At 46.8% G+C, this 14,192-nt stretch overlaps 1 protein-coding gene across 1 annotated transcript; it reads right to left on the reverse strand.

Moving 5' to 3' along the window:
- Window positions 1-8,930: 8,930 nt before the first annotated feature.
- On the reverse strand, window positions 8,931-13,942 carry LOC119364470 (lipoyl synthase, mitochondrial). Its single transcript, XM_037629950.1, has 4 exons — window positions 13,408-13,942; window positions 10,759-10,970; window positions 9,877-10,256; window positions 8,931-9,386 (listed from the first exon to the last, which is right to left on the reverse strand). The coding sequence occupies exons 1-4, from the start codon at window positions 13,848-13,850 to the stop codon at window positions 9,261-9,263; spliced, it is 1,161 nt and encodes a 386-aa protein (XP_037485847.1). The 5' UTR covers window positions 13,851-13,942; the 3' UTR covers window positions 8,931-9,260.
- Window positions 13,943-14,192: the final 250 nt, after the last annotated feature.

The raw sequence follows: 14,192 nt of genomic DNA on the forward strand, positions 1-14,192 counted from the left end.
TCGCGACGATATGACCGAGGTGGAATATGGTGGAAGGGGGCACCGCACACGGCTAAGGAACGATCCGTAGATCAACTTGTGTGTCTATGGGGTGCCCCCCGCTCCCGTATATAAAGAGCCAGGGGGAGGAGGCGGCCGGCCAAGGAGGGCGCCAAGGGGGGAGTCCTACTCCCACCAGGAGTAGGACTCCCTTCTTTCCAAGTAGGAGTAGGAGAAGGGGGAACGAGGAGGAAGGGAGGAAGGAAAGGAGGGGCGCCGCCCCCCTTCCCTTGTACTATTCGGACTAGGAAGGGGAGGGGCGCGCGGCCCCCTCCTGGTTCCTTCCCTCTTCTCCCTCGAGGCCCATGTAGGCCCAATAACCCCCTGGGGGGTTCCGGTAACCTCCCGGTACTCCGGTAAAATGCCGAGTTCACCCGGAACGATTCCGATGTCCAAATATAGGCTTACAATATATCAATCTTTATGTCTCGACCATTTCGAGACTCCTCGTCATGTCCGTGATCACATCCGGGACTCCGAACAAACTTCGGTACATCAAAACTTATAAACTCATAATAAAACTGTCATCGTAACGTTAAGCATGCGGACCCTACGGGTTCGAGAACTATGTAGACATGACCTAGAACCATTCTCGGTCAATAACCAATAGCGGGACCTGGATGCCCATATTGGTTCCTACATATTCTACGAAGATCTTTATCGGTAAAACCGCATAACAACATACGTTGTTCCCTTTGTCATCGGTATGTTACTTGCCCGAGATTCGATCGTCGGTATCCAATACCTAGTTCAATCTCGTTACCGGCAAGTCTCTTTACTCATTCTGTAATGCATCATCTCATAACCAACTCATTGGTCACATTGCTTGCAAGGCTTATAATGATGTGCATTACCGAGAGGGCCCAGAGATACCTCTCCGACGATTGGAGTGACAAAACCTAATCTCGAAATACGCCAACTCAACATGTACCTTCGGAGACACCTGTAGTACTCCTTTATAATCACCCAGTTACGTTGTGACGTTTGGTAGTACCCAAAGTGTTCCTCCAGTAAATGGGAGTTGCATAATTCTCATAGTTACAGGAACATGTATAAGTCATGAAGAAAGCAATAGCAGTATACTAAACGATCAAGTGCTAGGCTAACGGAATGGGTCATGTCAATCACATCATTCTCCTAATGATGTGATCCCACTAATCAAATGACAACACATGTCTATGGTTAGGAAACATAACCATCTTTGATTAATGAGCTAGTCAAGTAGAGGCATACTAGTGACTATATGTTTGTCTATGTATTCACACATGTATCATGTTTCCGGTTAATACAATTCTAGCATGAATAATAAACATTTATCATGATATGAGGAAATAAATAATAACTTTATTATTGCTTCTAGGGCATATTTCCTTCAAATCATACGCAGCATCCTGAGTCATAAAAGCCATGTCCATTATCTGCATGAACATATCCCTCTTATCATCTGCACTGGCAGTATCTTCGACATTCATTACCCCACCATCATCTGTCACCTACACAATCAAAACATAGCCATGAAAATTGTTTTGTATGGTTTAACATTACTTTCATAGAACATTGATTACACAAATACCTCACTCATGGTGACCAACGACTGCGAATCCCCAGAATCAGGTGCATCTGATGATTCATCGCTAAGGCCTGTCTCCGTGTCGGATTCACCGTAATAGTCATATGCATTATGACATTCGGAAATGAACTGAAAAATACAACACAAATACATAATTACTTATCATATAATATTCCAGAATGAATTCAATTTGCATGCCAATAAATTTTTTCACTTACGTACCTGACTAATGTAATCTTCATTTGAGAGCTCCGAATTGTTTTCCTGACCATCATCATGCTCATCCATCTACAAATTTTCAACACAAAAATATAATGTTGTACGATGGCACCAAAACATTACAGCATGGTAATGCCACTCACATTAAAATCTTCCCATTCGTTCCCATTCTCTGACTGATTTCCAAGATCTGAATTGTCATCATCTGACCAATCTTCTATCCAGTCTTTCATCAGTTCTCCAAACTCCATGTCTACCATCATATCAGTTAACTCCTCGTCCGCCATTTCCTACAACAAATGATGAAAACATTATCAATGGTGAAATATCAACACATAGCTAACGATCACGGATGTTCTGTAAACAACCCCAACCGAGGCCGTTCAGATCTGCCAAACCAAGCCAGGAAGATGGCCACGGCACCCGTCGTGATCACTTTCAATCGCGAGGAGCAGCACTACAAAACCTAGCTAGATCTGTGATTACCTCTGCCGCCGGATACCTAGGTTAGCCGCCACATCAAATAATGATAGTCCTGGTGGACACAGCCGACGGCAACCGACGCTACGTGAATCCTACACTGAAGAAACCCAGATCACGAGGAGCAGCACTACCGGAACAAGATCCACGATTGCATGCGCCGCCGGGTAGGTAGGTTACCCTCCCCGCTAGGCTAACCACTATATCTGACGGCGGCAGTTCGTTCGATGTTGCCGCGAGCGAGACTAGAGGGGTGCGGGGGGATGCAGGATGCAGTACCTGTGAGCGCTGGAGATTCACGATGTTGCCGTGCCCGCTGTCCGACGAGATCGCCGGCGACGAGATAGTCGCGCGACACTGGAGATCTACCGCGTGAATTATGGAGTTGCGTGAATGCTCGCGAGATTGATGGAGCTGCGTGAATGATTGGATCCGGCAGGTCCTACATGGTCGTGGGGTCGTGTGATGTTTTTTTTTCGGACCAGGTACTGTACGTATACGGTCTGGGCTATACAGGGCTTGGCAGGGCTAGACAGGGCTTGGATCTGGGCTACGGCGGGCCAGGAAAAAACAAACTCGCGGGGACAAAAATACCCCTCCGAAATTAGGTTAGGGGGGAGCACCGGAGCAGGCCTCATACCCTCAAACGTGAACGTATTGGCACGTGAAAACATAGGTAGCACCCCCACACTAGGGATGCAGAGTGGTGCCCGATACGTGCCGCTCCCTAGTCAAAATAGAACATGTTAGTTGTGATTGCCCTGCTTACATTTAGTTCAGTTTACCCAAAAAGGGTTTCCCTTTTGTATTATATTATAAAGCAAATATCATCACAACGTCCAAATAGACTGATACAACGCACACCACCACTGCACACAACACACGCCCAAGACATGATACAAAGGTGTCAAGCACCGCCCCCCAGTGCCACCGCCTACCAGGTTAACTAAAAATGACGAAGGATAACTGCTTGGAAAGAACGGAGACCTCCACGAAGAAACGAGGAGGGGGAGACGGTCATGATAGAGCAAGGGCTCCAAGACAGTGCCTCCTAGAAGGGGACACCCGTGGATAGCTGCCACCGTCCGATTCGTAGATCAAGTTTTCACACGGAGTCACATGCGAGGGGCGAGAACACCGCCATGGCGCCTTCATGAAGGATACGACGACCACGGCCGCCGCTGCTGTCGGCCAGTACAAGAACTGGGCAAGTGCTAAACTCCGGTGCTCGCACCCCTCCGACATACCCTTGCTCTGCCAACCAGCCGCAACCAAGCCCCCCGCGAGGCCATGGTTGCCCGCCCACATCCGAGACATAGGTTCCACCCACGAAAGCCACGCCTCCCGCCGCCAGGGCCGCCGCCTCACATCCAGACACCCCCAAGATTATCCAAAAGGATCAACTTTGGACCAAGGGGACACCCCAGACCGACGAGCCGCGGACGCCTTGAAGATCATCGGCGCTACAGTCGCCCGCCTGCGGCCGGGGAAAGGGGGAGGTGGGGGAGTAGACGCATCCAGACTGGCGCATCCTTGTGCCAGTGACGGGGGCCCGAGCACGTCCGCGCCGCCCATCCCTCCAGCCCACTCCCTCCCCCTGGACACACCCCCGTGCCGCCCCGCATCGGCGTCGAGCGCAGAGCCGTGCAAGGCCACCAACACAGCCCCAGCCACCAGTAAGGAGTGCCCACCAGGACCGCCGCCAACCCCCGAGGAAGCTCAGCGGGGAGTCCGACCGCGCTGCCGTCACCGCCCAGCCGGCGGGTCGCCTGGAAACCGAGCAACCCGCCCACCTGCCACCGTCGCTGCACCTCCGCCTCCACCAGCCATGGACAAGGCAGAGGCAGACGCCCGCAGCTTACGTCGCTCCCGGCCCGCATCACCTAGGTCAGCGCCGCCAGAGCCCACCGCGCCCCACCACGCCTCAGCCCCTTCACACCGCCACCCGTAGCCCGCATCTCCGCCGCCTGCTGCTGCCACCGCGCCCCGAGGAATTCGCTGCGCCGCCGCCCGATCTTGGATCTCGCGACCGTTGTCCCGGGAGGGAGAAGGAGGAACAGCCTGTCGTTGACCGCGTTGGCAGGGCTTAGCCCGCCAGCACGTCGGGGCGGCAACGAGGGGAGGAGGACCACGGGCTAAAGCTAGCCCCCCCCCCTCCGGCACTCGCGGGAGAGAAGGGAGGGGGTTTCTCCATTTAGTTCAGTTCGAACTAACGTCCTATTTTAGCGGGACTTTTGGGGACGCCCAATTACATCCCTACCCACACAGAGTGATGAAACTGCGTGTGTAGCAAAATCTTTTTAAACCCTTGATAAAGGGAATTGCTCAGCATTGGTTTTTGTTCATGTTTTGAATGAGAGACGGACATCACCTAAGAAGAGTGAATCAATAACTACATTCCGCTCTTACCCCTTTCCACGGCGTAAGCTTTTGTCTCTCCCTCGGTCTATGAGGCGGCGACACAACGACACACGGCTTAGAACACCCTGTATTGCATTTTACATTGGGCTGGACAACATCTACGCCAATTCGCCTTGGGGAGTACGTAGTGATCATGACTTTTGTAGCCAGCTGGCTCTTAAGACTAGCCACAATGGAAGTAACTTCGGTAGTAACATCGAGTCCAACTCAGCAAATTTGCTTATATGGCAATGAGTTAATGAGGAGAGATGTAGTACTAGTAACTTAGCTAGTTACTCCCTCCTTTCCGGTTTATAGGGCTTATCTCAAAATTTTAGTTTTTCCATTTTATAAGGCTCAATTTGGTTGTTTCTCATCACATGTTCAGATTTCAAGGTGCATTAAATCATTGCATGCAAGTATTAAGAGAAAATTGACCAATGCATGTAATTTATGCATGCATGCATTGTAATTAATGCATTAGTAAACATACTTTTTTGAGGAAAACAAGAGCATTAATTGGGTGCTTTTGCAAACTACAAAAAGTGTTCCACCACTCACCATCTACCTTGGTTGATGAGATTTTTGAATTGAGCCTTATAAACCGGAAAGGAGGGAGTACTATAACATCACATGTCCCAATGCAATATGAGTCTATGACCTAATAAATGAAGCTTTGCATGTTACCACACTTATGTTACTATCCACTATTGATGTAGTAACATCGTCTCGGGATATGTGTATGTTACTAGTAGTATATGTTACTCTTCATTGTGGCTAGTCTAAGCACGCAATGCACAGGTCAACAAGTGGGTTTTCTGAATTTGTTTCTCCCTCCGTCTCATAATGTAACATGTTTTTTGACACCATACTAGTATTAAAAAAGGTCTTACACTATAGAACCGAGAGTAGATCCTACTCGGAATATATTCGGAAAAAAAAGGGAGATCCTACTCAGAGTAGCTACATGCATGCATACTTTGTTGTTTATCCGCGTGACACGGATATTCTCCTACCTTTGCTTGGAATCACGGAAACTAATATCCAAGGGAGATGCGAACCAACCTGTGGTTGGTTGGATGGTTAGAGGGACTGTGGTATCCCCAGCCCACCAGGGTTCAAATCCTGGTGCTCGCATTTATTTCTGAATTTATTTCAGGATTTTCGGCGATGCACATTCAGTGGGAGGAGACGTTCCCGTCGATGACGGGGCGCCTACGGTGACTTCGTAAATCTCAAGATGATATGCCGGCTCAGTCTTTCGGAGGTACTCATAGGGGTAGGGTGTGCGTGTGTGCGTTCATAGGGGTGAGTGTATGCGTGTGTATATGAGCGCCTGTGTCTGTACTGATGTTCAAAAAAATCCAAGGAAGATCTTTGTTATTTCGTTGCCAAATCTTGCAACTTCCATTTAAAGGATTGAAATCATATGAGTTTTCATGTGTACTAGTTTGCATGCAGTTTAAAATAAAATTACCATTGAGTTTTCCTAACTAAGTTATCGATGCCCCGCTTGGAAGAACGATACTCTCTCCGTAATATATATGTATCTAGACAAATTTAAGACAACAATTGTAAGACATGTGTAATAGTTATTTTACACCCGTAACCTCTTCCTCCCGTTTTCTGAAGATGGAATAAAGGTCTTCCCGCATAGCCCCCGTTTTCGGTGATGCGTCTAGCATCATCGGTGGGCGTGTGGATGTGTGTCTCCGGCAGATCTATCTTTGGTGGATTTGCTCAGATCTGTTCGTCGTTCGTCTTTGTTCGTGTGTTTTCAAGTTTGATCCTTTTGATCTACACTTTTTATCTGCGGCAGTTGCTGTTCTGGTGTGTTGGTTCTATGGGGCCTTAACACGGCGACTTTTTAACTGTCTACTACAACAAGGTTTGTCCGGCTCTGGCAAGGGAGGAGCGATGACAGCGGCGCATCTTCGGCTCGCTTCAGTGCTTGTAGTCGTCGTTAGGACGGATCTAAATGTAATTTTTATTATTTTCAGTGTTTGTTGCTACCCTAATAGAAGATGAATAGATTGAAAGGTTTTCCAAAAAAGCAAAAAAAGCAAACCTCTTCCGCCCGTATTAAACTGGGTGCACGTAAAATCCGGGCGAAAAGAGAACGAAGCATGGGAGATGTGTATTATTTTTCTAGGTGGAAGGCACAAAACGACATGTTTTTCAAGATCTAAACAACAAATTAATCGAGATGCACGTAGGGCGTGTTTAGTTGCCCGCATCTAGCCTAACCAGGCCCGCGCAGGAAGGAAGAGGCCCGTTTGGTTGCCTGGTTTCATTGTCGGGCCTGCATCGCACACTTCTTAAAGCAGCCTAGAGCCTGGCTCGCTGGAAACGCTCGATTCGGCAGTTTCTCGCGAGCCAGGCCGAGCTGAACGCAAGAGAGCGGGCCCTTGCATGAGTGGAGAAGTGAGAAAGGTGATTACCTGAGGTCTTCTTCAATCTCTGGTAAGCTCCTATCTAATCTACTCCCTCTGATCTACACAACGGTGCTTCGATTCGAGGTAAGCTCTACACGAAAAAGATGCACCTCAATGCTACAGTTTCATTCAGGCGATTGGTTCGTAGTTTCCTCGACCGTAAGTTCTTAATTTCATCTTCCCGCTTGGAGCTATTTTGGACGAATTTTGTCAGATTCGTCGCGCACAATCGATCATTTGAAATTTTCATTGACCAGCAGCCTAATCTCGCAGTTCCTCACAACATTCGTGTTGTAAGGTTTTTTGTTTCGACAATCGTACCTTCATCTTTCTTTGAACAACAGTCTACTGCACTAACACCGCCATGTCGAGCTCCTCTGTCCTCTGCTCATAGCCCTCATATTCGTCCCTCTCGACGTCGAAGCCCTTCCCCTTGATCTCCTTGCCCACGTCCTACTACACTAGAGTCGTTTCTGGTGCCGCTCATCTTGGCCTACTCTCTGTCGTCCTCCTACTGCACTGACGCTGCAATGGCGCGCACTCTACTTTCTTGTGTCCTCTGCCTTCGTGCACACTGCAGTTCGCCGCACCGCCGACGGGGTCGATCAACTTGGCCTCCTCTCTCTCACCCTACTACACTGGAGTCGTTTCCGACGTCGATCGTCTTGGCCTCCTCTCTCGTTCACTACACTGACGATACCATGGCGCGAGCACCGCATTTTCCTCCTTTGTCGACCGTCTTTACGCGAGCACCGCAACTAGTTCGCCGACGGGGTCGCTCGTCCACGACTCCATGCTCGTCATGTCGGACACGGCGCCACGGTCACTATCCACCTCAGTCGCCACAGTTCGGCGCACACTGCATTTCTTCTCCCCCTTCCTCTGCTAGCTCTTAACCCTGTGTGCTAAGTGCAAGTGCTAGCTCTTAATCATACCCTATGCGGGCAACCAAACAGCGTGTAGTTGTATGCATCGAGACAATGCAGGCAACCAAACAACGTGTCAAAGTTGATCCCCTAATGCAGGAAGTCCATATGCAGGCAACCAAACAACTTGCAGATGTCGCATATGAGGCTGTTTTTTTAGAGCCAGACTGGGTTGAGATGTGTATGCAATGCAGTTACTGTTCACTACTACAACGAAACACGCCCGTAATAAATTTTCCGCCTGGATTTATCCTCGAAGAAAAACCACCTGGATGAAAACCGCCTGTAATCGTCCATGAAACAACGATCAAATCGCGCCCTGAGCCTTTTTGTGATACAAGCAAAGAACTTCTACGAGAACAAACACGTGGTCCAATAGTTAGGAGGGATGCAAATGCCATGATATAAATTCTTATGTTTTTCACGTTCATGATCTTTTAGTCCTGCAATCAAAGAGGCAAAGTAGCCCTTAAGCTTGCGAATCAAAGCTAATCATCCCAAGGATTTGACCCAAACGCGGTGCTCCTCCAGTGGCAGGAGAAAATGGTGGGGCATGTAAGCAACCTTCAATGGACGGTTGACAAAGCAAATTATAGCTCAGACGGTTGACGAGTGGGCATTATTGCACAGCTTTTAGCTCCAGTCACCAGTGCGACGCGTCAATAATGCCCGTTAGTGGCGTTCTTTACACCTGACACATTCCTTTCATGACCCTGTACTGTACTGAGGGCCTCGCAGAGCTGACTGCATAAAGAGGGTCAAGTTGACCTAAGAAGAGTGCTTTAGCGATCCGTGGATCAATGGCGGTCTACATCTCTTTCTCATGATCTGTAGCAGATCGGATCTACTACCAATAGCACGGAAAGTCCACAGCCAATCTTCGTCAAAACTCTGTACAAGCACATCACATGAGGCACAATAATGGCCTCAATAATATTCGGTGGGGTACATTGACGGACTCTATCCCTGCTACTGTTACAACTTACAATGGATGATTATAGCCACGTATAGTAGTACAAAGGAGGAGATAGTATGAAGAAATGTAAATAATTTTTTGAAGTGAAGGGGCAGAAGAATTTATTCTCTCAAAAAGAATATCAGTTTTACCAAGATGTAAAAAGACAAACATGTTTCTCCAATTAGAACATCTTATTTGCAGCGTAGCCATGTCAATGACTGGAGGTGTGTCAACTATGAACTTGATTCTGCAACAGCACCTGATTTTGCTCGGTCATCTTCGATCATGGCTTTGATGTAGAATTCGCCTGCTTTGTAGGAGGACCGAACCATCGGACCAGATGCAACATAACGAAATCCCTGCCATTTAAAACCAAGCAATAAGTACGATGCAGAGTAGGAGCACTGATACAGATTAGCATTGAAAAGCAAGAAATATTCCAGGGAACCAAAAAGGATAATATTAGCATTGATACAGATTATTATATGATAAAGCAAGTTCCTAGAACTTCACTTGTCTAGCACAAGAAATCATGGTGGGTTACTAAACGGCAGAAGTGACAAGGGCACGCTATCCAGATTGATTTATTCTTTGTGGATCTCGTTAACCAATAAAAGTACTCCCTCCGTCCCAAAATAAGTGTCAACTTTAGTACAACTTTACCGATGGAGTACTAGACAATGCATTGTGGCTGAGTAAAGTGATTTATTGTGTTGTAAAATTAAGATCGATGGTTAATGTTACATTTGCCACAAATAATATGTATTATAGCAAATCATGGTTGATAATAGATCTTTGCGTGATCGTAAATCGCAAGAACTCAAAGTACAAGATGTGGATGGAGCATACCATTTCAACACCAAGGGCGCGGTAGTTCTCGAAGGCTTCAGGTGTAATATACTCAGACACTGGCATATGTCGCTTTGACGGCCTCATGTACTGACCAAATGTAATGACATCAACACCAGCAGCTCGCACCTTTTCCATTGTGCTGATAACCTGATCGGGAGTCTCCCCACAACCCAGCATGACTGATGTCTTTGTGAGGGTGCCAGGAGGGGCATACTCCTTTGCCATTTTCAGAACATCCATTGATTGCTTAAAATTTGCACGGTGGTCTCGCACACTTCTTTGAAGCTCTTCCACCGTTTCAATATTGTGTGCAAAAACATGCAACCCGGAAGTTGCTACCTTTTCTACACAACTTCGATCTCCTTGGAAATCAGGCACTGTAAAATTATTTGTGTAAGGGCACAGTACATGGAATGCCTGATAGTAAAAGATAACAGCTGGTGTGTCAAAATAGAAACTACTCATGTTTATAATTTATAATACACACACATGTTGCAAGATTCGAACTTTGCAATGCTTGGAATATAATTACTCCTTCTGTTCCTAAATGTAAGTCTTTTTAGAGATTCCAATAAGGGACTACATACGGAGCAAAATGAGTGAATCTACGCTGTAAAATATGTCTATATACATCCGTATGTAGTTTGTATTGAAATCTCTAAAAAGACTTGTATTTAGGAACGGAGTAGTTACCCATTAAATTCATGCTTGGAAGTACATTCATTTATTAATGATTTTCTAATTATCAATATATATCACAAAAGGAATTAACAGACAAAGTTCAATCTACGTGATCATGCCAGGTTAAATCACGCCCTACAAAAATAAACTGAGGGGATACTGAACAACTGACAAAAGAACTAGGAGTATGCCTCTTACCAAGCGCTTCAATAAGCATATCTGGCTTTAAAGTCTTCAACCTCTGTACTGTTTCAGCAAAATGGCCGCTCCCCTGATCAGGTAAATCATCCCGGTCCACACTTGTGATGACTATATATTCAAGGCCCCACGATGCAATAGCTTGCGCAACATTGGCAGGCTCATTAGGATCTGGTGGAGGAGGGGTTCGTGATGTCTTGACATTGCAAAATCTGCAAATTATCGACTTCTCAAATTCTAACAATATGTCATCTCTAAAAGGTGAGTCTTAACTAATACAATGGTAGAGTGCGATATGAGCAAAGAACTGGAATAAAGTGTCGAACAAAACAATAATAAATCACTTCTGTACCTGGCAGGACCACGTAAATATGAGGACACAGCTAAAAGAAATATGTTGCAACAACAACAACAGCTACTACTACTACTACTAGTAGTAGTAGTAGTCTACTACTACTAAGCCTTTAGTTCCAAGCAAGTTGGGGTAGGCTAGAGCTGAAACCCATAAGATCTCAAAACCAGCTCATGGTTCTGGCACGTGGATAGCTAACTTCCACGCGCGCTTGTCCATGGCTAGTTCTTTGGTGATATTCCAGCCCTTCAGATCTCTCTTTACGGACTCCTCCCATGTCAAGTTTGGTCTACCCCGACCTCTCTTGACATTATCAGCACACTTTAACCGTTGGCTATGCACCTGTGTTGTATATGTCCAAATCATCTTAGGCGATGTTGGACAAGCTTCTCTTCAATCGATGCTACCCCAACTCACTCATGTATATCATCATTCCGGACCCGGTCCTTTCCTGTGTGGCCAGACATCCATCTCAACATGCGTACCTCCACTACACCTAATTGTTGAACATGTCGCCTTCTAGTCGGCCAACACTCAGCGCCATACAACATTGCAGGTTGAATCGCGTCCTATAGAACCTGCCTTTTAGCTTTTGTTGCACTCGTCACAGAGAACGCCAGAAGCTTGGCGCCACTTCATCCATCCGGCTTTGATTTGAGGGCTCACATCTTCATCGATATTACCATCCATCTGCAGCATTGACCCCAAATATTGAAAGGTGTCCTTCTGAGGTACAACCTGCCCATCAAGGCTAACCTCCTCCTCTTCGTGCCTAGTACTGAAACCGCACCTCATGTACTCAGTTTTCGTTCTACTAAGCCACCACTAAAACGAATATGTTGCCAAAACAACAACAAAAATCAGCAGTTCCCCTGAAATGTACACCACAGGAACAATCCATTCTTATATCTGAAATTGGTACTCAAAGGAGACTCCAACAGAACTGGTTCGTAGGTTTGTCCACGGCCTACACGACCAAAACCTTCACCGTTTTCAACATGGATTGCATACTTAATAGCACTTAATCCAGACAATAGAAGAAGAAAAGCTTTCTCCACTATTAATTTAGCATAAAATCAAGCATGGCACATCGTTATAAAGAAAGCTATTCATTACATAGCACATAAACATTGAGAAGCCACACAAGGCCCTAAGAATACAGAGTGAAACAAACACTTAATTATGAGCACACCCATGACAATTGGCAATAGAATGAGAATTTTGTTTGGGATCCAAACAATTCTGAAGAAGAAACTAGCTTGAAGGATTTCAAAACTCAAGCCAAGTGCAAAAAAGCACGTAATTTTCTACCCAAGACAGGACACATAAGAATGCTCCGGGTAAGCAGAAGATATAACAATGCATTTAACGCTACTACCAGAGTACAAATTCAAAGTAAGAAATAAATGTTACTAAGGTCCTCCCCAACTACTGCAGATTTTTAATGGTACGATGAACATCAAATAGTTGCTTAATTTTTCAAAGTCCCTCTCCTTGCTGCAAGCTCTCTGTAATAACTGGTTTGCGGTATGATACAGGCTGAACGAATTCCATCGTGGTCCTTTCTCAACAAATTTCAAGACCAATGCTGGCGAGGGGAACTAGTGGGATTTTGTAGGCTGTCAGAACAGGTCAGCACGCCTCCTGCTCGCCTATTGCAACTCTAGTAATATCTGTAGAAACTCCCCGGCAGTGCAAGCATAATTGTGGGAAGGACGGACTAGCCGAATCCAAAACCTTCATTTGTCTCATATAAAAGAAAATAGCAACCTCTACTGGAGCTGGTCTTCGGTTGTGTACTCGGGCAAGTCTAGTTGGTTAAAGCAAGTATAACACGTGAAGTTCGCCATTTTCAAAAGCTATTTATACATTGATTAAGTTTAAAAGCTATGAATTCCAACTCAATCTTCAGATTGCAATTGAACTAACCCGTTTCTGAGTACAGTTCTCTATAGAATTGCTTCACAGTAAGCATCTACTCTTGCACACAGCTAAAATCGGATGCTTCTTAAATTACTAGCAGCATTAAAACATCCACATGATCTAGCAAAGGCAACTTAAATAGACGATAAGCTACAAAATCACACTATTTGCCCTCACAATCTCACTGCTCATACAAAACTATGCACATGCAAAAATCATGGAAATGACACCATATGGATCATCTAAACTAAAAGCCTATGCTTCTCCTAAAATACAAGGTTATCTAGGGCTTCCCTGTACACAGGCTAAACAACCTAAGCAGCTGTCCGCACTGCCCAATACAGGCCATAGACGAAAAGGACTGATCTCTTTACCTGCATCCACGCGTGCAGGTGTCACCGAGGATCATGATGGTGGCAGTGGCGGTGCCGGTCTCGCCGCCCGACCAGCACTCGCCGAGGTTGGGGCAGCGCGCCTCCTCGCAGACAGTGTGCAGCTTCAGCTCCCGCAGCTTGGCCTTGATGGCCGCGTACTTGGCCCCGCCGGGGATCGTCTCCTTCATCCACTTGGGCTTGGGCAGCGGCTTCTTCCGCGTCCCCACCTCCACCGAGTACGCGAAGTCCCCCAGCGACGGCGTCTCCGCCTGCAGCCGCCTCCGCATCTCCGCGAGCCGCCCCGCCGCGGGCGCGGCGAGGGGAGGGGACTGCGGGGTCGGGTCGAGGGTTTGGAGGAGGGACGGGGTGGAGGAGATGGAGCGGGAGGGGGCCTGGGACAGGGTTCTCGCCAGGGAGGCCGCCAGATGGCGGCGGCCGTGCATGGTTGCGGCCTGGAGGCGGTTGGTGGACCGGACCGGGGACGGGAGAGGTGGGGAAGACGGTGGCGTTTGTTTGGTGCGGAGAGATCCGATGAAGCGTAGATATCCAGAAGCCGCCTTCTGTAGCAAAGGGCGCCTTCTCATGATGGAGAACTAGAGCATTGTTGACGCGCGTTGCTGCGCCCATTTTATCTCAATAGTTTAGTAGTTAAGGATAGAAAGAAATATATATCCATTTATTTAGTATAATGCATTTTCTCACATCATTTTGCAATTTAAGTGATATGCTTCCATCTCTATTGATGTGGTATTGGTTTCTAAAACAAAGATACACCAAATAGAATG

This window comes from Triticum dicoccoides, chromosome 2B (assembly GCF_002162155.2).
Source record: "Triticum dicoccoides isolate Atlit2015 ecotype Zavitan chromosome 2B, WEW_v2.0, whole genome shotgun sequence".
Classification (NCBI taxonomy): domain Eukaryota; kingdom Viridiplantae; phylum Streptophyta; class Magnoliopsida; order Poales; family Poaceae; genus Triticum; species Triticum dicoccoides.

What these genes read in the sequence shown, in the direction of transcription:
- LOC119364470 (XM_037629950.1), bottom strand. Translation starts at nt 13,850, where the DNA reads ATGCACGGCCGCCGCCATCTGGCGGCCTCCCTGGCGAGAACCCTGTCC. An exon ending in TATGCTTATTGAAGCGCTTG is followed by an intron (nt 10,257 to 10,758) that starts GTAAGAGGCATA and finishes ATAATTTTACAG; the next exon opens with TGCCTGATTTCCAAGGAGAT. An exon ending in GCGCCCTTGGTGTTGAAATG is followed by an intron (nt 9,387 to 9,876) that starts GTATGCTCCATC and finishes TTTAAATGGCAG; the next exon opens with GGATTTCGTTATGTTGCATC.